The sequence below is a fragment of the Haemaphysalis longicornis genome, unplaced genomic scaffold (genome assembly GCF_048455015.1).
Source record: "Haemaphysalis longicornis isolate Haplotype H1 unplaced genomic scaffold, Haemaphysalis longicornis Haplotype H1 scaffold_43, whole genome shotgun sequence".
Classification (NCBI taxonomy): Eukaryota; Metazoa; Arthropoda; class Arachnida; order Ixodida; family Ixodidae; genus Haemaphysalis; species Haemaphysalis longicornis.
In genome coordinates, this window is record NW_027526371.1 from 1,945,902 (window position 1) to 1,969,441 (window position 23,540).

The following is a 23,540-nucleotide window of genomic DNA, read 5'->3' on the forward strand; positions in this document are numbered from 1 at the left end:
CAGACGACCCTGTGTTTTTTTTTTCTTCTTCGGCGTGCGGGCGTAGGGGCACAATCCGCGCCATGTCTGTGGCGCATCGGCCATGTCCGTGGCCGTTTCCAGTGTTGCCCAGCGAAGAAATTGACAGTTAAACTTTTCAATGAATACCACCTATAGCGTTTCATAAGGATCTTATAAAACCATTAAAATACCTTTGCGCCTTCCAACTTTAGCACCAGATTCCTTACGTGAGATCCGAAAAAATATTTTCCTGCAATGCACTTGTGTGCAGTGTGAAGCCGAATTTTAAGGGGATCGGTGGGGGGATAGCATCACCAAGGTGGCATTAGAACAATACCTACTTGGGATTTTCTGCTTTTTTTTTCGTTTCAGACCACTTATGTCATCCTCGGAAAGAAATTCCTTCCCAGCAGTGTTATTGCAGTAGAGAAGCAGACTTTAAAGGGTTGAACTTATGTCGCTTCTATGAATACGTGGTAGTCTTATGAAGTTATTCAATAAACGGTTTTGGGCCTGAATTGTCACTAGCCTTAATAAGTTTCCAGTAATGCATTTGTGCATAGTGGTGCGGCCGAGTTTAAAGCAGCTTGGAGTAAAGCGCGCTACAGGGGTACATGGTGTCTAACGGAGGAATTTAATAAAGGTTATTGAGCTTTTTAGGTGCAGAGCCCTTTAGGGGCTCGCCTTGTCGTAGTAGCTCGCTCGCTGCACCCAAGCTAAGCCACACAGCGTTTCGTCGAGGCGTTCCACAGAGGCGTCGAACGCCACGCGGTTTATATAGTCACGAGCGTTAGAAACTCGTGAACCGCTGGTGCTTGTCAAACAACTCCCCGTTGTTTAGCGCAAAGAAAACTGCAGGTACATTTGAGGCAAAATATAGATAATTAACCGGCAGCGCCCGCGTTCATTTAGTTAGGAGCGCTCGTTGGGTTGGTTTTTACTATTAGCAGAGTCTTTCAATGTTAAAGCATTGAAAGACTCTGCTATTAGTAAGCGAAAAAAGTGGCAGTGCAACGACGGCACGTGCAGGAGGAAAAGCAAGCGCAAAACGAACAGAACTCCCGCTGGCGCAGTTTTAGGAAGGGGGTGCGCAAGCACTGGGAAGGCGGGAAATTCGAATTGCATTGGGTGGTAGCAGTGGGCGGATAACGGTGCTACAGCCCATTATGGTGAATGACTTCTCTGCACTTCCTACAGCTTTCACGTTGAGTAGAACGTCTTTAATTTTACTATAGACTTTTAAAGCCGCTTATAATGCCCCTTCGCGTGCGTATTAAGCCATCAGAACCCCTTTTGCTGCCGTTCGCAGCAGTTAATGTCGCAAATTCAATATTAGCCTTTCCTGTATACACACCTCTAACTATAGCCCTAAATATAGCCCTTCTGACTGTTACGCCAGGGTGAAAGCACAGCCGAAAATGCAATGCGATAACTTGGAAGGGAGACTTTAACGTGGACGTTTCCAGAACCAACAACAAATGGGTACCCGATTACTTGAAAGAAGCCTTTGGCCCACAACTTGCGACAGACTCGACGTGATACATTGAGAGAAGACGATGAGCGCAGCATTTATTTGCCCATTCCTGTGAATGCCGTTGCAGGTATGCTTATATGTAGAATAACTTGTTGCCTGAGAACGCCATTTTAGTCATAACCCCCGGCCGGGCTGTGCACACAATGCATGCATTTCATGGCATGGAGTCGCCGTTGGAGTCGAATGAGAACGAAGTGCAGCCAACAGACTTGTCACCATTGGTGAAGTTCAGTTCCACGCTGGTGCTTCCTGCCTGCGGGTGAGAGAAGAGAACACAGAATCGCGCAGTGGCGTTAGAAGGCGAAGCTTAAGGTATGACTACTGTGTCATATTAGTAGAAAATAGTCTGGCAGTATACAGTGCTCATTGCAAACACAAAGTTTAAGAGCCCATGAAGACGAAATGCAAGTTTAGTCCATTAAAAAGTCTTTCGGCAACACGACACCAATTTTGTAGCAAACTTCAAACACGCAATCTATATAACAACCCTTTCAGGGTCTATGACATACATTTACGTCGCTGGCAGGCAAACACCTTCAAAATGGTCAATAACGTACACCCAAGAGCAAAAGTTTACGGGCCACGAAAGCAGCAATTTTGGCTTATTTCTCTGCCGCATGGCAGCCGGGGGTACTATGTGCGGTATTCTTCATTACTTCAGTAACTATATGACATCTCGCATGCGCACGGCAGTTTGTCGGGCTGCTAAAGAACGAGAAATAACCTAAAATTGTCATTTTCCTGGTCGGTAAACTTTTTGATCGTGTCTGTACATGGATGTCATCACTGGTATGTTTAAAAAGCGCGCCTTTTTCGATCACTTTTATGCTTGGTATGTGCTACCACACTGAGGAAATACGTGAGATGTTTTCTTGCGCCGATGGCTCCTCTGTTCTTTTTTTACGCTTTACTACAGCGGTGCGCCCGCTATCGCCTGCGCATCGGGTCACGCGGGCATCGGGCGACGGCTGTTTTCGCATCGGGTGACAGCTGGTTTCGGTTTCGTTTTCCGGGCACTTCCCGCTTCGTGTGTCCGTGAAATTGATACGCTTCTTGCGCTTCTCTCGCTTCTTAAGCCCACTAACTCTTAGAATTTTTCTTATGTTACTCAGGAACAAACCGCGCGTATGTAACAACACAAACGATTTTTTTGTCACTTTATGATCACCCTAAAAATTACCACAATTTTTTCTCGAAATAGATTCGTACGAAGAATTTATATCAGCAATAAAAAATCGACCCTGGGATGTCGCATTTGGCGAAAAAATTTGACCCTAAAAGGATTAAGAAAAAAAGATGAAGCAGTGACTCCTCAGCCACATTCTAAGAAGATTTTTATGATGTCACAGAATCTTGTTTCTCCGATTGGCGGCGGCTGGCCAAATCCACCGCCGAGAAACAAGACTGGGTGGTTGGAGTTTGGTTTCTAGTTCCGTTTGATCGTGTCACTTCAATGCTGACGTGCAGTTAAATCCGCTGGCAACTCTGCTTTACTGCTGGACCACATTACGGTACTCCTGCCTATATAACACGTTACTGTGTAGTGCAAAATTCGGAAGGTTTTCAATACTTCTTGCATTCTATTTGGTTAGAAAACATCTTCCGTGGCTGGAATGGAATTGAGTGAGTTACCAAAGGGAAGTTCTGTCAAACAGAATCGGGTTGTATTTTGCCTTTAGGGCCTTTAAGGGTGATGCATCGGCATTTTAATAGTGTGCACGCATACGTTGTGGAGGAGGACTCGACATTTGCTCGGACAGATGAGGGGAGAAGGGATGTCGATAACGAGGATAGCTGGGGGTTTTCATTATAATCATCATGACCGTCATCACTATCCGCAGCCCATTCGTGTCCACTGCAGTACAAAAGCCCCAATTAAGCGTTTGTCACGCTGGGAGAATAACGGTCTCTCTTCCTCCACTTCCCCCCGCCCTAAGGCGGTCTCTTGTGGAGCAGGCGGAACTTGGCACGGAAGAGAGAGAGAGAGAGAGAGAGAGAGAGAGAGAGAGAGAGAGAGAGAGAGAGAGAGAGAGAGAGAGAGAGAGAGAGAGAGAGAGAGAGAATAAATCATGCACCCCTCCGTCTAATGACAACGATGGTTGAACGCGAAGCTTTCCCGTGATGCATGATTCTTTGGTTGGGAAATCCAACATTGCGAGTATGTGTTACTCTGGAGGTGCAGGTGCCCCAAAAAGTAAACGGAGTACGGCTTCATGAATTTAGAATAGATTCTGTTTTATGCAGCTGCCACCATAAATTGAATATGTGGGGTGCGATTTTATTTTAGAATGACTTTCTTGAAAAGTCACTTAGAGGTTGCTGGCTAGGCACATGACAGAGTAATCCACTCAAAATCTCTAACCCGTGCTCCGTTTACTTTTTTGGGCACCTGTACGCACCACTTTTCTAGAACACCCAGAACAACTCTCGGGCGTGCACTCCGTAGGCCTAACGTCTGAATTTGGGGTGTACGGCGCGAATCGGCACGTGCTGGTTGGCGTTCGCTTCGGCCATGTGGGCCGGTCGGCATGCATTGATCTTCGCCCGAGTGACGATTTGTAACACGTTTCTGATAGCAAAATTACGGTACGTCGCGCTATATTGTACACGGGCTAACATCCAAAAGCTTCATAGGTTGCTTTCCATGTTCGTGTGGCAATCATGCTTTGAGCGAACTAAACACAATAACTTGTTTCGCAGGTTAAAAGGGGGCGGGCTAGGGTTGTCGAACCTATTTATCAGACAACTGGTGTCGAGATTCTTATATTTGCGCAACCAGATAGATCCATTTCTACGAACGTACATGCAGGTTAGATTTGGTTCTGCCATGCCAAATTTTATTGTAACTACGAGAGATATGAAGAGATATACAGTGAGTGGGTTCTTGCGAGAAGTGGTGATATCTTTCCGGTTTTGAAGTGAGCGATTTTCAATTTCAATGCAGTACTTGTCAAGCGTGACGCGTAAACAGCTGCCCTGTGATGTCGTAGCACTTCTGGGTCCCGCACTAGTGTATAAAATGTAATATCTCGGAGGTCGTAAACGCTCAAACGCGTCATGAAAATGATTATACCCGCAGGAGTGAAAACATTCTGCTTTAAATTGCACACTGAGACCTTACCAGTCATAACGTGGCTTGATGAGAAGGTGTTGTTTTTTGCCTTGGGGTAAAGAGTGTCGAATTTGTAAAAAAAGCCAGAAAGTGTAGAACATGTTTTTGTCGATTGCTGGGACACCGTCTTCTTCTGGGACGTCCTCCAGTGGACCCTCAAGAAAGACATTCCTCTGACACCGAAATGCATACGTTTTCTTGAAATTGAATGTGATGACGTTTCCTACGATGTATTCTTTCTCCTCGGCCTCCATGCAATATGGCGTAGCAGAATGGCTTTCAGAAACAGGGACGAGAATGCTAGGGCGGTGGCTTCTTACTTCGCAGAAAATGTCAGCACACTGGAGGAGGTGTATGCCAAGCAAGAATATGGTGATGATGTTTCGTCACTTACGAGTGTATTAAGCGTTATTCAAGCCCACAAATGTTAACTGCCAACTAAAGGTTCGGCTGCGTTGTTGTGCCAACCTGAAGGGTTTTTGTAGTGTGCGACGCCAAGGCAGGCCGAAAAAGAAAATGTGGAAGTAAGTGTTGTGTGTGACCGTTACAACACGTAGTTGTGGAAAAATGACAAGGCCAAGCCGGAGTTACGGCAGGCCGCGTTATGTATTGTATGCTTTGTACCACGCTTAGTGTGTAGGGTCCGTGAAGTTTTAAACATGTGTTATAGCGATGAGGTTATGAGCTCTTCAACGAATTGATTGAAATGGAAGTGCATTGGCGTGTAAGTGCCATTTAACGTGTTGATACAGAGATTGTTTTGTCACACTGAGATGGAGCAATCGGATAGACGCAGCTTCAGAACGCGAGGGACCTAGGTTCGAGTCCGGTCACGGGAAGCGCTTTTTTCTTTCACTACACCCACGATCATTCATCATCGTCGTCAGAGAAATTGGCTTTCCTGCAGAGCGTATTGGCGTACAATGGCGTCAGGGAGGACAGTAAAGCTTCGCTTTAAAACTTAATCGAACACGGCAATGTTAGCCGAGCCGTAGCGTTGGCTTGCTACGCCGGATGATACGGAAAAAAGAAACAAAAAAAGAGAAAATAATAATTATGAAAACGAAAAGATGTCGGATGATGGGCACAAAATTTTCAACAGAACGTTTTTCACAAAACTCTGTCCAGCTCTGTGCTCCGAAGAAATACCAACAGAACTTTGATTGCACGTGCCGCCTGACTGGGAGAATTCAAGATGGAGGAGGAACTCAGCATTCGCGGACGGGAAGGCAGGGGGATGGTTTTCTTCCTCCTCGTCTTTCACCTCTCCATCGCTGCGATTTCCTCCAGACTGTCCAGCATCGGTGAGAAGGAAGGGGTCGAGAAACGGTGTCAGTGTCATGTTCAGAAGCGTGTACAAAAACACGTAAACTGAATGTACGATGACACAACGATGGAAAAAAGTTTGGCTGTATCTTTCGTGAGAACAAAATTACCCTGAAATTGGGCAGAGGGAACCAATTTTATACGCTGCTTCTATGCAGCCTTTGGCGACGATATTTTATCCATGGTAGCATTTTTTAGGGGCGAAGCCCCTTAGGGGTTGGGGCTGTTGGCGTGTCCTGTCGTCGTTGTAATCGTCGTCTCATGTAGTCATGGTACTAAAACACAGGGAAACTCGTTTGCGCCTCGCGCTAGAACGTACTAGAAAAACATCGGGATACTCGTCTACGCCTCGCGCTGGAGCGCTTCGTGCTTCAAAGACAAGAGACTTTTACAGCAAAGCTGTATACCTGTACTCCCCAACAGTTTCATTTCTGTTGGCAAAAGCGCCAAGGCGCCAAGAATGCACTGATACACTGCATGCCTCACCCCTCCCCATGTTTCACGTTAGTGGGGATCGCCCGGGATTTTTGGAAATCAAAATATTTGGTGAGGTTCAAGTTGGTATTACTATGTACTCTGGGCATCAGCTTACGCTTTCGTCGGCTCTGGGCGAAGAGCCGGTTTGTTCTGCAGCAACCACAAGTCTGTAGCTGCCGGGTCGAATGGGACAGCGGCTCCCGAAAGCTTGAAAAAGTTCCTCCTCGATGTCTGTTACGGGATCACAGAGTTTGTACGTGCTGGAATAGAAAGACAAATTAAAAATTTATTAATGACAGCATTTGCGTTATTGTGTCATCGAGCAGGCATAAATTCCTTCAATGTGGACGCCAAGAATATTACGGGCCCGTAACAATAATAAATAAATTGAAAGCTGCTGTATAACTCTCGGACTGCTTCACGGTTTTCGTTTTGCAGCGAAAGCTACAATACGCTACCTCGGGCAGTCTTCGCGGGGTGACCAGTTTTGTCCTTGAGAGCTAGAGGTCAAACCACACTCCCTTCCGCAAGCTCCCGGCACGGAGCAGCGGCTCCATAACGGAGAGGGATAGGTGGCAGCGGACAGATAGGCGAGGAGGGAAAGGAGACGTGCGCGGGACGTGAAGGAGAAAGGCGAGAAGGCCGCCGCCGCAGCGATAAGCGAGCGATAAGCGAAGGAAGGCCACGAGGCCACTTGCGACGCAGAACCGTGTGCGATAGAGGAAGACAAACATCCAGCTCTGGTCCATCGTACAGCGACGAGGCTTAAACACCGTGAGGTGAAAAAGAGGAAAAACGCTACTGTTGCGTACAGCTTCTCTATCTTCAAGTCTTACGCATTAGTGTGGGGTTCCTTCATTTTTTTTTGTTTGTGTCCCCAGTGTATTTTGAGTAAAAAAAGTGCCTATCAGAAACCTCTGATAAAAATTTGTTTCTAAGATCAAATTAATCGCTCCTATTCTCCTAAGAGCGCGCGTATAAAATATTGAACGCTCATTCTACCTTAGATTAAGAAATCGCTTTTGGCCAGTGTTAAAAACTTTTTGAGCCTTGCAACCAATCATAGCACGATTGTATCTTTACATCGTTCTTCATATAATGCCTAGAAAGCATTCATATTTTACCATGCGAAATTAGTGAAGTCTGTGATTACGGAATGCCTTAACTACACCAGTTACTGATAAGAGGCGATTTCTACAAGCCTGTGGAGAGGCGCACTTGACGTACCATGAGCCGGAAGTTCTGGAACATGCAGTATGTACTCCACCGTCGACCATCAACACCAGCTCAGGATTCAAGTCCAGCTCGTGAGACACTTGGAGGTCCAAAACAAGAGCCGCATTCGAATTGGCCCCAGATTTGACGACTAGTGCTCGCGTGACCAAGACCGATGGTTCGGCTAAATAGTGCAAAAAAACAACCAAAAATCAGGAGTTTAATGACTTCGAAGCCCGTTAATGCGTGCTTCATTTAAACTGCTTTCTAATCTCAGGCGGCAGTTTAAAAGCAACTGGTTTTGAGCTGGAATGAGCTGGTCATGGGCTTCATGAGCGTGTCTTTCAATACGCTGATGATTATTTAGAAAAATACAGGAGAGGCGAGATTACAATAAAGTGGGCATTTACATTCTGGAAGTTTTCAAAGAATGTGACCAAGGACTTAACTTCAATTTTGAGCTCCCTAGAACAATTTATTGCTTAGTCTTCGTACTAAGGAGTGGTTTAGTAAACGTGGACAAAACAACCAAACATGTGATACAGACAAAAAACGTAACCTAAATGTTAAAAATGTCAGTGTATTGTTCTTAGAGAGCTGAAAAGTGAAAAGAAGTGCTATCCTAGCTGAGAATAAGCTTGGGGGTCCAAGATTGAGGAGCAAATGGCTCCCGCTGGGGCTAATAGGAAACCAGCTCGACATGCCAAGGTGACTTCATACATACAGTCGCTGGCGACGAGAGCTGTGTTGCAACACAGATTGTGTTTTTAGGCTGTACATAAAGAAATAAATAACCGCTAAACCAGCAAGAAAATACATGGCAGCGATGGGGACAGAAAAACATGACCAGAAGATTACCAGGCATTATAAGAATGACAAAACATAATGCAGTGAGAAAATAATGTTAGAATATTTATTTCTTTAAATGTGTACTGATCACAGTATAAAACTCAGTAATGAACGTAATGGGTTACGAATGAGCCTGACATATCTTGTGCGCTCCTTTTCCGACTCATCAGTTAAATTGATGTTTGAAAAATTCAAGAAATGCTAAGAAATTACCAAATAACTAAATAAATCCCATCATTCTATACCCATTGCGAGCATAGCATTCACAACCGCTGAAAGCATGGACGCAGATTGAGCTTTCTGGAATACAGATAAGCCTAATCAAGGCATCTTGACACAGGTTATTATTCTTTTGTAAGATAACGACATGTTACTATGGGAAGTAGAATTTGCATGGATGGTTCCCAACTCGACTGCTACCTCGCTGGAGCTTTATGGTACAGTTGTATATGGGTACTCTAGTTGGACCACAACTTAAAGGGACACTGAAGTGATATGTAAACATTGCGGGATTACTTGCGCAAATTGTAGTCCGGAGTCCCCAGGCCATGTTTCAACCACCCTGGGCGCGTTTACGCGATTTTATTTAGTAGAAAAATTAATTCGAAAATGCTGTCCTCCTCTCTTTACGCTCGCCCATTTTCTGCAGCGTTTTCGTGTGACGTCAGGAGGGGATAAGCTGGCAATTGGCTACGCTACTGCACGGCTCCCCGGCCTTCAGACAGAGTCAGTCGGCCCAGCGTTTCGTCCGCCGGCCGCCGACGGGTCGTCGCAATTCGTTCGCTCAGTTGAAACGAAGCCAGGACACGTTTGTGAATGGTAGAATTTGCCTTTCTTTACTTGGTTAGTTCGTACACTGTATCTAGCTCCAAGTCAAGGTCGCTTCACACAAGCGCTGCACAAGCGCACATGCGACGCTTCGCTGACTGGTATGCCAGTAGGAAAATATAAGGCTTCTTGAAGGCGGGAGAAGAGTCCGCGAAGTCAATATAGGTACTAAGGAAATAAAATCAACTGATATTTTTACCGTACAGCGTAAAACTAGGGTGCGGGAAGCACTTTTTTGCGCTGGGCGAACAAGCACAGCGGTCAGCAGCACGACTACGCATCTGCGAACGCTTTTCCGTCTACGAAATGCAATTGCTAGACGTGAGCTATTGTGGAAACTCGGGCGACGCTTACTGCACGAGCGCAATACAACAAGTAGTCACCTAAGCTGCTTGAAATGTCAAAACTAAAGAAAAGTGTAAACTGGTTGTACAATATATACCCTATACGCCTCGAGCTTCGCGATCGCTGCGCCGCCTGCCGCCGTTTCTCCGCGGCGTTGACGGGATTTGCGCTGCGTGGCTGATAGGGGCTCGTGCAGTGTTTTGGTTCTGTTTCGCTTCTTTTCGCCTTTCTGCGCCCTAAAAAACTTGTTATGGTGACGAAAGTTTAGGCAAAGAGTACGTTTAGGTCACTTAAAAAGCAGCTGCGTCTTCGTAGAGTACGCGATCGCCTGCAAGAGCTACCCGCGGAGGCGGTTCTCCGCGCTTCGTCGCCGCTCTTCCGGGCGTCGGCGACGGTATCAACATATCACCCCTGTCACCTCCAAAACATCAGGCACAAATAAATTTTACTGCCACCTCGTTTAGACCTGATACTGGCACAATGAGTGGTTGGCTTCATTTTGCGGCGTGGACAACGAATGCGGCTTCGTTTCGAATATATACGTCGCAGAAAAATAAGATTCGGGGATGTGATTACCCAATCCCGGACAATATAACTTATGGCTTTTATAAGAATATAAACCATGCGAAAAGGTGAAGTATATTTCAAGCCTGTGCGCCGTTAAATATGTGCCCACACACGCCATATAGCAAGAACCAAGGCAAGTTAATGAAACCACGGAAAAATAAATTCTGTGCAAGTGCGGAATTAAGAAACATAATAGCTCTAACGGAAATGAAAAAAAGTGCAGCTTCTGACATGCTAAAGACGTTTGTCGAAACTTAAGCCAGGTAGGGTTCACTTGACCAACTATACGCGAAATGCAGTGCTATTTCACGAGACATCGGTGGGGGGGAGGGGAGGGGGACGCTGTGTACAAATGCGGAGCGGAATCAAGCAACTACGCTACGTTTTAGTAATCACACACACACAAATCTCGCGTTCACTTTCCTTGTTTTTATACTGCAACGAACAGCTGATCGTACGGCGGACTCATTTTGGAAGTATACAGGGTAGGCTGTTCAACAAGCGATGAAAGGTGTCGTTGGAAGAGTGTGATATGTGATAAGGCCCTCTGATTTCAGTTTCTGCTTTATTCTGCACGCTCCCTGCGCCATATGACGATATTTCGAAGAAGCATTTAGTCGCGGACGCGGATTATATTCTAAGCCCGTCGTCGCGCTGCTCGCAGAGGATATATGTAGCAGATGAATGTTTGCGGGCGCTCACTTCACCACAAGACGACTCTGTCGTGTGCTGATCCCAGAGTATAATTATGCATCGTCTATCGTGCTTTTGTTGAATATTCCCGAAATTAACACAGACCGGCTTGTAAATGGTGGTGATCAATATCTGAGGTATATTGACAAACGCAACTGGCGTGCTGTCAGGTATGAGTGCTCAGCTGATTATGTAAGCGCACAAAAGCGATTTAAATCGTAGTGTATAGCCGTAGAATAAACATCTGAGGAACCTGTGGTTACGGAGAAACTGCGAGTAAATTCAGGTCAGTGTAACTACAATCGGCTCCATCATACGCCGGTTCCGCGACGCTGGCCTGTGACACACACCTGGAGCTTATACAGACCAAATATACCACACTAAGATCGCGTCAGAAACATTTACACTCTCGTAAACCCACCCCATTTGCGAACAGAGTGACTGCTTCACATAAACATGGGTTTCGAACGCCCGCAAACGGTAAATATCAGTCGTGAACGGGCCGCAAAAGCAGCGGCGGCACTTGGGAGCGGGACGCGGACTCCCGCGGCTGCTTTCGAAACGGGCCGCTAGGGGGATTTCAGTGGCGCCCCTACAGGCCGCGCTCGAGGCGTATATTAGCGACGCCAGTCGAGCCCGCTTCGTGGCCGAGCGGTCTGGGTTGCTAGGTGTGCCACCGCAAGTATTTTGCAAGTCGCGAGTTCGAATCCCCGCGGGTACGTGCTTTTTTTTTTTTTTTGTAAGTTAACTTTTTCGTTTTTAGCCGATGTTTTCTATATTGAGTTCACCTTTTTTTGGGCCGCAACGTTCATGGCTCCACGAACTAGTTCACAAAACGCGCGCAGGCTGGCACTGGCGCGCTAGCGAGTTCTCGTTGGCGTGCTGTTGCCATAAGCACCGACTGCTTGCAGGCAGTGGGCACAGGCCAGAATGAACAGACCCTTGGCCTGGTGCGAACACGCTTTTTACGACACAGGCATGAGGGAGGCAAGCTCCAAATATGGGGGAAAAGCGCATGACATTTGGGCCTCTGCGGGTACGCGGAGGGCGTTCATGCACTGCGTAGGTTTCGGCTGGTGAATGCTACGGTTCCAATCCGTCCTAGGAGGCTTATCTTTATGCATTTTTACAGCTGACAACATGGCAGAAGCGCGGTACGATGATTACTGAGTTATTGAGAATGCCCATCCAACAACTCCAACGGTTGTGTTTTACAGAACCGAAACCGAAACCGAAACTTGTTTGGTTGCTCACATTGGGCATCGTCCAATCACGGTGCGCGCTCCTCCTAACGTCACAGATTTAGTTGGTGCGGCCGCCGCAAACCGCGCATGGTAGTTTTTTTTTTTTTTTGACGCTTTGCTAAAATATTTACCGATTTGTCAACCGAATAAACGATGAAAAGTGTGCTAATTTGAGCCAGTCTACGCAGTGCAAGCAAAAACGGGAGCTTGACAAATTCACTTCAGTGTCCCTTTAAGCCTCAGCGCACATGTGATCATGCTGGAGGCGCAGTAGAAAGATGTCCAGGCGCATTACGTCTACTCTGGTATAAATTAACAATAAGAGAGAGAGAGAGCGATCTTTAATGAAGTCTGGCGATGTTAGCTGGGCATAACCCGTACCACATAATCCAACGGCATAGACAGAACAGTATGCCCCTTCTTTCCGGTGAAAGGTGTGGTTTAATGTACCACATAGTCCAACGGCATAGACAGAACATGCCCCTTCTTTCCGGTGAAATGTGTGGAAATATAAAAGAGGGGAAAAAGTATAAAAAGAAGGATGGAGCAAAACCGTTTTGTTCGCAGTTTGCTTTGTGCCTAATGCACAATGCACAATTATAATGCACAACAAAGATAATGCACAATTCTTCACATTGCCGTCATTGGGATGCGGTAAACAGAGAGAAATATCTAGAGAAAGGTTAACTGCGGATGATTGTGCAAGTTATCTTGTATGTTTTTCACTGATCCCTGTTATCGGCTAACTCCCCCGTTTTATGCGTACGTTGGACTAGAAACGCCGCTTCCCTCCTTCTCACTTCGGCACATTCTATCTCTTCGGCCCTTGTTCGCCTCCGGCGCTTCGTATTTGGATATAAAATGGGTTATTTTGCCCTAAAAAAATGTGGTTGATCCTTATTTCATAGGAATCGATGGGGTATGCGTGGTCTGCGGAAAAGAAACAGAAGCTATGTGGCACATAGTGTTAGAATGCGAGGGTATCCATCCAAATCTACATGAGGGAAATATTCGGCTTCCAGAAGCCCTAGGATTTAAGGATAGCACAGAGGAAAATAACTTCAAGGCTGTAGAGGGGACGAAAAGAAGATTAGAATGCTGGTGGACGAAAAGCAGAGAGGGGAATATTGCCAGGACAGTTACCACCTGTAACAGGAAAAAAAAAAGTATTTTGTGCCTAATAAGCCTTTTGTGCCTGCCGTAAGCAGCGCTAGAATTAAACCAAGAGTACAAAACTTTGGTATATTAGTCCTTTTTGGTAAGATGACATGTAATCACCCCGCTACAAAGGGGAAACCAAAAGCAATCATCATCATCACCCGGTCCCCATGGCGTGTACGCCAGACGCTTGCGTTGCGACGAGCGCAGCTTGTGTAACGCGACGGCGGCGTTCCACAAGCTGAGCGGCGTTCCTCATAGGCGGAGGACGGATAAACACAGCAGCTTCCGCTGCTATACGCTGCCCTATCTAGGCGCCAACTGTCGGCGCTCATTCGCGTCATGACGCCCTACTTCGCTTCACCTCTCCTAAACGGCAGCGCCATATGAATAGACAACTTACAGGGAAGGACATAAGGCGCGTTCGTACAGCTGCCCAGGCATGACTTCATGGCTCAGTTGGTAGAGCGTTTCCCACCTCCCGTTGCGGCCCGACTGATCGTGGGCTCGAATCCTAGCGCCGCCGTGCCAATAAAATTTTATATACTCACAACCAAATCTAAACGTCTAAATCCGGTTTTATGAAAATTTATACATAAATGATATTTACAGTGTTCCTTTACAAAGATATTCATGGATGCTTGATTTTTGCGAAATGAAATGCTACATTCACTGCAGACAAAAAGCTGGCTGGCACCGCATCTTTTCAAAGTGCTACGAGTTGTGCCGCGCCTCCGCCAGATGGCGCCACGGGTCCCGCGACCGAGAGAAGACGCAGTGAAACATCCCCCACGCGAGGGGCACGATCAAATGCAGAGCATTTCCGGGGGCGCACGACGTTAAGTAGTTTGCGTTACGTTAATCTTGTTGCACTTGTGGCAACTGCTGACGAGAGAGCGCTCGTCAGCAGTAATTTGAATGAGTCAACGATATAAGGCGCGTTCCTAGCGTCCCATTCTATGTCGGCTTTGTGGCGCAGTGGGTAGAGCACCATGTACATGGCGTTCCGCCCGCAGGGTCGAGGGATCGAAACCGGGCGCCGGATGGTATTTTCTTTTATATAGTGTAGGGGAGGGGTGCGGACAACGACGGTGCGGACTACGACGGGACAACGCGGGTGACATCGTGAGTTACTGAAATGCTCTGCATTTAAAAGTTTTTCTGGTGATGTCATTTCCGTGACGGATATGACGTCGGTGAGGTTTGTGTGCCACGACATAAAACACTTTCGTGTTAAAATGTCTTCCCATCAATGCACCAGTATGATGGAGTCGAATTTAAGGAGGTCGATGTAAGCTTGGTCTTTGCAACCTGGCTTTTCCACATTGGGGTTGCACAGTGGAGCCTACTCCCAGTATCTCTGAACGCTTCCCCGTTGCGACGGCGAAGTTTGAGCGGGAGTTTGCGGCTAACACATAACCTACGAGCAGCTTCGCCGGTCATCCATCTTCACAGAGTGGAACTGCGCTGAATTTATATTTATTTTCCGAGGGAGATAATCGAAGCTCCGGCGCATTGTTGAGAGGGTATATGGGCTGATGAGGGTCGATACGAGCGCAGGTCTGCGCATTCCGGTGATGGTAGATCTCACGCGTCAAGTACCTTCTGCGGTGCCTCTTCTTCCGCTGACTCCAACGTGTGTGCATACACCTATTGCGGCTGGACTGGACACCCTGGCTCAGTATACGGCACGTATCCGAATGCCTTACGCCTTGTCTATGGCACATACCCTGATGGCCTGATAGTTATGGTGATCATCAGCCTGGTGGCGTCCACTGCACGACGAAGGCTTCCCCCAAAGATTTCCACCGACGTCTGTCGAGTGCTAGTTGAGTCAACTCTTTCCCCTCTACCTTTCGCAGTTAATCCCCCAATCGAGTCCTTGGCCGACCCCTACTGCGTTTACCCCTCGAATAACAATATCTGCCATATCCCTGGAAACACGCAGTAAGGTATAAACAGGAGCGCCGACTTGGCTATTCCAGACGGGCCCTTAATGCCCCAGAATCGCGGAGCACAGTGTAGATGGCGCTGCCAATGGGCACTACTAGTTAAGGTGATCCATTTTCAAGAAGCCCTTGGCTTTAAGGTTAATGGAGAAATGAATTGGAAAGCAGTAGAGGTAATTAACAGAAGGTTAGAATGTTGGTGGGAAAAAAGCAGAGAAGAAACTGGGAAGACATCCGAACTAAGAAGTCAGACTAGCACAAAAATACCGTAAAGGGCTTTTTTCATGGCGAGGTGACTGTAGAGGGGCGTCACGACTAAGGTCGCTGTGCAATGCCGCCCAGCTAGAAAAAAGGAGTCACCAAGCATCATCATCATCATTACCCAGCGTTCCCAGCGCGCCAAAGCCTGCCCATATCGCCGGGCGCGACGGCGAGACGCATTCCAGCTGAATTCGTCGTCTTCTTCGGCGAAGGTTTGTTTCGGCCATGTTTTGGCGCAGCTTCGCGTCCGTTGCGGGCCTACTACGCACGGCTTGATGAGCTTGTTCGACAGCACCTCCGGTACCTGGCACAATGAAGTTGTCGTACGCCAAAGAGACCCCAAGGATTGGTTTTCAGGGAGGTAAAAGAAAAAAGTAGAGACCACACACAGACATCTGGGCGCTAGACTAGAGAAACGCTACCTTTTCCGCACTGTGTGCGGCGTAAGGGTCCACGTTCCGTAAATTGGTGAATGCAAATTCGGTTGCGTTCTACATGTATTACAAAAGCCGACAGATGCCAACTAGTTCTAACAAATAGCGATTTTAAAAGTGCCCTCTACTTTTTCATCAATTCGGACTAGTTGTGAGTGTTTCCGAAACAACCACGGCAGGCGCACGCGGGGGACGCTTCGAGAAATCTTTCCGTATCGTGGCTCCACATAGTACCAATATGTTCCACGCTTTTGGACACATCACTTGCCCCCCCCCCCCCCCCCCCCCTCTCTTTCTCTCTTTACCACCTGGACACTTGCGACCCCTCAACAGGTTGTCCAGGTGTTAATTACGGCACGCAAATACGACATGCAAGGGGCAGACTTCCGTCGAGGCCAGCATTACTAAGAGAGCTACAGGTGTGGGTCTCAGCAAATGTTAGATTAAATTTAAATTTAAATTGAATTTCAATTAAATTTTATTTTAAAATACGCAAGCGCTCCTTTTGACGAAATATGGACCATTATCCGGCTTGGCTGTTTATTCTAGAACAACTGTTTATTTTCACAAACCAGGTCATCAGAACATGTTGCTCAGCAACGCATCTGGCGTTATCCACTGGCAGCGTTGACAAAATTACACGACCCCACAGTGACAGTGAACACCGGGCCGTAAGTTACGATGCGGGTTAAAACAAAGATAGCGTAAAAAATTCTTCGGTCGCCTAATCACGCTGATAGCGCCTTTCCATATTCATTGCAAGGCGGTAGTCGTAAATTTCTTGTGTGGAAACGTATGCATCGTTGCCGCACGTCTATGGAGACTGCGGATGACCCTCGTAGACGTTGTTTTTGGGCAGATGGGGCATAAATCAGTGAGCACGCGTCAAGATAGCAGGCGAGCAAAAAAAAAGGCCAACCTTTGCGCTGCATCGCTTCATCGATAGAGTGCATGTTGTGGTGTGCGATATTAATCTGACTTATTTCTTGTTTGGTATTTCCGAAGTCGTCGTCGTACGACTGCATGTTAGATCTGCTGGGTTAGATCGATATTTTTCATCCCGTCTTGATCATTTCTGACTAAGCGCTTCCTGGTAGAGAATAAGCGATCGTCACATATGTGGCGGTGTGCGATTACCCCACCATTCATTGCGGCCGCGCAATGTGATTTAGATTCGGCGCGCGCCTCGTGATATCGCGCACAGTTTGACGTGTTAGAAGACAGATGTCGCCGCGAAAGAAAAAAAAAAAAAAAAAACCGCTGGGGAGAGCGAGCAAGGGGGAGCAACCTACAAAGGCACAACGACGAGAGGGGGGCGAAAGAGGAAGAGAGCAAAAGGAAAGCTGGGCGCCCGGCGGCGCGAGGACATTATCGGCACCCGCAAATGTTATTTTCTGTGCCGCAGTCGGCGAACCTATTCTTTATCCTATTCCGTGCCTGGAAAACACCTACAATTGTGGTGTGTGCTCAATGTTCTGGCTACAATTTATTTATTTATTTATTTATTTATTTATTTATTTATTTATTTATTTATTTATTTATTTATTTATACATGTACTTACAACGCCAGCTGTTTTTACAGTAGGGGAAAATGGAGAGAGAGAGAGAGAGAAAGCACTTTATTGAGCTTTCCGCGGTTAGAATGCTGTTGTGGCTGCCGGTTTGTTCCGGGAAGCGACGTCGGCGGCTCTGGTGACCAGGGAGATTTGGATCTCTTGGTCTGAGCTCTCCAGTGCCTCCTCCCACTGCTCATTGGAGGAAATGAGGGGGAAAGGGTCTTTGATGCATCCCCATATGATATGGGGAAGGGTCGCGAGGGCTCCGCATACTTTGCAATTTGGTGAGGGGTAAAGGGAAGGGTAGAGCAGAGTAGAACCGTGGGCCTGAAAATTAATATGCAGAAAACTAAAGTAATGATCAATAACCTCGGGACAGCACAGCAGTTTGAGATAGGTGGCGGGGCAGTGGAAGTGGTAAGCGAATATATCTACTTAGGCCAAGTTGTGACCCCAGATCCAAACCATGAGGCAGAGATAATTAGAAGGATCAAAATGGCGTGGGGTGCATCCGGCAAGCATTCTCAGATAATGAATGGCAGCTTACCATTGTCCCTGACGAAGAAAGTGTATGACAGCTGCATCTTGCCTCTACTCACCTACGGGGCAGAAACTTGGAGGCTCACTAAAAGGGTTCAACTTAAATTGAGGACGACTCAGCGAACAATGGAACGGAAGATGATAGCTGTAACGTTAAGGGACAAGAGAGCGGAGTGGGTCAGGGAGCAAACTGGTGTTAAAGACATATTAGTAGAAATTAAGAAGAAGAAATGGACGTGGGCAGGGCATGTAATGCGAAGGCAAGATAACCGCTGGTCATTAAGGGTAACAGAGTGGATCCCTAGAGAAGGCAAGCGTTGCAGGGGGCGGCAGAAAGTTAGATGGGCAGATGAGATCAAGAAGTTTGCGGGGATAAATTGGTCACAGTTGGCACAGGACCGAGGTAATTGGAGAATAATGGGAGAGGCCTTTGCCCTTCAGTGGGCGTAGATAGGCTGGTGGTGATGATGATGATGAAAGGGAAGGGTGGATGAGGTTGAGCTTAGCTGGGTTCGGAAAGGTGTTTGTTTGGAGGAGTCTCCACGTGTGCTCTCTTGCGGGTGTGAGCAGCACGTCGGCTGAGGGGTGTTTTCTGCGGGAGGGGCGGTAGTGCATGGTTATTTCTTGATATGAGACCATTCTGTCTCTGGCGGATCTGGCACCATGGTAGGGTAATGCGCTCGCCCCAGCTTGGGTAGTAAGCCCTCGAGCCATACTGTGGGCGGCCTTGTTACACTCCAGGCCAGCGAGCGCCGAAACCCATACGATTTCTTCTGGGGATGGCGGTGGGTGCTGTTGGATAATTTTGGTTGCCTGCGGCGATAATAGGCCTGCGCCAAAATTTTGAATGGTCGTCTTAGAATCGGAGATTATGGTTGTAGGGGTTGGCCTTTGTGCGAGAGCTAGGGCTACAGCCGCCTCTTCCGCAGTTGCAGGGTTGTACGTGAAAAGAGCTGAGCACAAGGACGCGGGTTCGATTCCCGGCCGTGGCGGCCGCTTTTCTGATGAAGGCGAAAAGCAAAAACGGGCGTGTGTACGAGATTTCGGCGCACGTTAGAGATCCCCAGATGGTCAAAATTAATCCGGAGCCCTCCACTACGGCGCGCCTCATCGTCTGCGTTGCGTCGGCGCGTTAAACCCTGTATCAATCGATCAATCAAATCAATCAATGGACGTGAAAAAAGTTAGGGAGTTAAGGGGGGGGGGGGGGGGGGGAGGTCGTTGATTACTGCTATTGCGAATGCAGCACGACGCCTATCTTTTGCCGCGTCCATATAGATTGTTTCCACTTTGGTGGGAAATCGTTGCTGTAGAGCCTTCGGCCGATGCTCTCTACGTCTGGCGTGGTATAAGCCAGAAAACGGGAAAAATGGAGGAGGCTCACACTAACGCGTAAGACTTGAAGGTAGCGAAGCTGTACGCCACCTTTACGACCATCACGAAGGTTTTAGCCCCCGATTGCAGCCGATTTGCTTCTTCCTCGCTGCCGCAATAACGTATACTCCACCATTGCTTCTATAAGTGTGAGCGTCCTTCATTTTTGTGGAACGGATAATCATCGGACATCACCTTGGAGGGGCGTACGCTATGGCGTGTCTTTCTCGTTCCAAGCAAGAGTTTCCACGATTACGGCAAATGCTGGAGTTTTGTAGCGTGAGGTACACTGGACGCAGTTGAGCAGTTTCGCGTGGCTCCTGGAGAGCCGTGCTGCGCATGCGCGAGGAGCAGTGACGTCTCACGGCGCACAGCTGGCGCGCCGGAGCCGCCGCCGCCGTCGCGACTGGACTGGACTGGACGCATGCGCTGCACTGCACTGCACTGGACTGGACTGGACTGGACTGGACTGGACTGGACTGGATTGGATTGGATTGGATTGGATTGGACTGGGTTGGATGGGATTGGATTGGACTAGACTACATTGGATTGGATTAAATTGAATTGGATTGGATTGGAAATCGTTTTAGTAGCAGTAAGCATGATAATCAGCTAATCCTAGGCAACCAGGAAACCTAAGAATAACGAGCTGAACCTTAGCTCACGCTACGCATATCCTGGCATAGCCGACCTAAGCCACGGCTAATTTTTTTTCTCCGAGCAAGTGCTGCCACGATTACGCAAAGCGCTGGAGTATTTTTTTTTCAATCTTGGCCAATCTACCTAATGGGTATGCTTGTCTTGACAAACGTGCGCCGGGGACGCTGGGCGGGAGTCGTGAGGCACGCACACACGAGTGCTCGGCATTTTCTTAGTTTTGTTAACTGCCGGGCAGTCACTGCGAGGCCCGCGCGCGCTCGGCAATTGCTTGGAATTTTTAACTGCGGACACAAAAATTACGATTTACCAACCATGGCTTCGCTTTAAAAACAGAAAAAAAAAGAATCAACGCCAATCCACTCTGCAAAGGTGGATGACCAGCGGAGTTGTTTGTGGGTTATTTCTTGGCCACAAACTCGTGTTCAAACCGCGTCGTCGCACCGGGGAATCGTTTAGCGAAATGATTAGTAAGCGTCGGTGTGCAACCTCCAGTGAGGAAAGCTACAAGGACCAAGCTTGCACCAATTTTCTTAAAGTCGGCTTCACTTCTAAACCTATATGCATTGCTGAGAAGACCTATCTCTAGAGGCAATATCATCATCATCACAATCATCAGCCTGTCTACGCCCACTGCAGGGCAAAGGCCTCTCCCATGGATCTCCAATTACCCCGAACCTGTGCTAGCTGCAACCAATTTATCTCCGCAAGTATCTTGATTTCATCCGCCCATACAACCTCCTGCCGCCCCCTGCCACGCTCGCCTTCTCTGGAGATCCATACACCCACGGTTATCTTGCTAAGGGCCTTGTAGCGGTTAAGGACACAAGGTAACCGATATTCAGCTCTAACCGAGGAAGCAGAGTTTACGACACAGGAAGCCAGCGACAATCTTACACGCATTATCACGGAGTGTGCAGTAACAGTCGGAGGTAAGATCGCTAGACAGGATACTGGTAAACTGTCCCAGGAGAGGAAAGATTTAACTAGAAAACGGCAAATCATGACAATGTCCACCTCAGCTGACAGAATAGAGCTAGCGGAGTTTTCGAAGTTAATCAATAAGCGTAAGATAGCTGACATACGGAAGTATAATACGGAGAGGATCGAATATGCTGTAAAAAACGGAGGCAGCCTGAAAGCAGTGAAAAGGTGTCTAGACATGGGGGAAAATCAGATGTATGCCCTTAAAGATAAGTAAGGCAATGACATCACAAATAGGGATAAAATAGTTGTAGTAGCTGAGGAGTTCTAATAGGGGCTGTTATATGTTTCTCAATAAAACTGAATTACATAAATACAATGAGGTCGACACGAGAGTAGGGGGTTAAATATAACGAAAAAAAAACTGTATTAATTTCACTCTTACAGAAACACCACGTCTTCTTTGGTCGAAGTCACATGCAGAGCCCCACCCAAAACTTCTCTTCACGGGTGAGGGCGAAGCTCTCCCTCTCGGTCTGGGTCCAACCCCGCCGGCGCTCCGTGGTTCGTCTCGGGTTTCGGCTTTTAGGGGAGCTTGGCCGTCTGTTCTTGTTCTTTTTCGTTGCCGTTGGTCTTGAGGTGATTTCTTACAGGGGCAATATACGCGATCCCATATCGAAATATGCAGCGACGGAGGCTAACAGGTAACCGAGGGAGAGGGTGTGCCGAGGTGAGAAGGAGTGAGTGTGCTTCACTGTGCAACACGCAATGTGGGAAAGCCGGCTTAGAAAAACTAATCTTACAGCAGTCTTCTTAAAGACGGCTTCACTTCTGAACACAGATGCATTGCTTGCATGGCATTTGCATGAAGAACATTTGCATGACGAACTCATTTTGCCTACATTGTACGTTTCTTCTCGCCTTGATCATGCTCACAAAGTCAGTATAGCATCAAGCCGAACGACCGCTTTTTTTCAGTCGTTTATTCCCCGTACGTCATTGGAATGGAATCGCCTTCCCTCTCCTACAGCAACCATTTTAAATCACACGCTTTTCAAAAATGCCATAGTCAACATTGTGTAATTCATTCTTTGTTGTGTGCAGTTATGCTTGCTTGCTGCGTTTTTTTTTTGTTGTTTTGCCTAATTTTGTATAAGATGTTTCTTTGATATGTATTTCCTTCGCTGCTTTTTTTTCGTTATACTTATGAATGTAACCACTCCCCTCTATAATGCCATTGGCACTGAAGGTATTACTAATAAATAAATAATAAATAAACAAATTTGTACAGCAGCGATGCACGCCATATACCGAAATATGAGGCGCTGTAGGGGAACAGGTGGCCGAAAGGAAAGGGACTGACTAAGTGAAGAGGAGGGGAGCGGCTTGTCTTGTCCTACAGACACAAAAACGGGGGAGTTAGCCTGCAAGAGCTCCGCTGTAACAAATGAAAATTCTGCAAAGTAAGGTAATGCGCAACCCGGTGCAAGTCATCGCCTTGATATTTGCAACTGGTTACCACGCGGTTTGTTTTTACCACATTTTCCTCGCAGAATCAAATGATTCACGGCGCACTTCATAAAGCCAACATCGTACGAGGTCACTTTTCCCTCACCTTCTGTCGGAGAACATGGCACGAGGGTAGGCATAAGCGTCCAAGCTGAGCTCAGAGTGGCCAGCGAGAAAATAACAACCACGTAGTACGTCGACATCGCTAGTGGCGCAATGCGTCGTACACCTTGCCTATCACGGTTTCCTATGTGGCATAAGCGCGACAGCCTGCATGCTCATAATAGTGTCACTGGGTCTGTCGTTCTATTTCGCTTCGCTTCCGGAGTGTGCAAAGGAAACACATGCTCTCGTTGTTTTTTTTCTGTTGTTTATGATTTCGGCCAGCGAAAGTGTACCCGAACACCACGGCCGAACGTTTGGGTAAAACCTGTGTACTAAATGCAGCAGTAATTTTGTAATTCTGTGTTTCTATTATTTATTTATTATTATTTATTTAGTAATACTGCTAACCCCAATGAAAGGGGTTGTAGCAGAGTGGTTAATACAAAGATACATTTGTACACATTTGGATGACAAAACATCAAAACAACATCACAGTACTTCCGTGCAAACAATACAGCGATTTCTCGAGCTCGGCCTCGAGATTGAACTAAAGTGCATAGCGTAATGTGACCAGATTGTCCAAGCCAACGCACCACCCTAAGAAGAAGACTCGCTTTAATAAACAGGAAAATGACGGAAATGTGAAAGCGGGTATCGGCATTGCAGTGGTTGTTTTGGGGCAGCAATATGTGGCGTCTAAAATTATGAAATCTAATCTACGGGACTTAATAAAAGGCCTATAGTAAATTAAGCTGGCATATGCCTGTGCAAGTATATGTTAAAACTACATGAAAGAGTACACAGCTTTTTCCCCCCTTCGAATCAAAACACCATTCGTCGCTGGAGAAACAAGCAAGAAAAAATATGGGTCCCAGCTTTGTGT

The 23,540-nt window shown here is 47.1% G+C and overlaps 1 protein-coding gene across 1 annotated transcript; it reads right to left on the reverse strand.

Annotated features, from left to right (window-relative positions):
* Positions 1 to 1,374: 1,374 nt before the first annotated feature.
* On the reverse strand, positions 1,375 to 22,823 carry LOC144137657 (uncharacterized). Its single transcript, XM_077669590.1, has 4 exons — positions 22,659 to 22,823; positions 7,677 to 7,848; positions 6,565 to 6,709; positions 1,375 to 1,787 (listed from the first exon to the last, which is right to left on the reverse strand). Exons 1-4 carry the CDS (start codon positions 22,753 to 22,755, stop codon positions 1,689 to 1,691), a joined length of 513 nt encoding a protein of 170 aa, XP_077525716.1. The 5' UTR covers positions 22,756 to 22,823; the 3' UTR covers positions 1,375 to 1,688.
* Between the last annotated feature and the right edge of the window lie 717 nt (positions 22,824 to 23,540).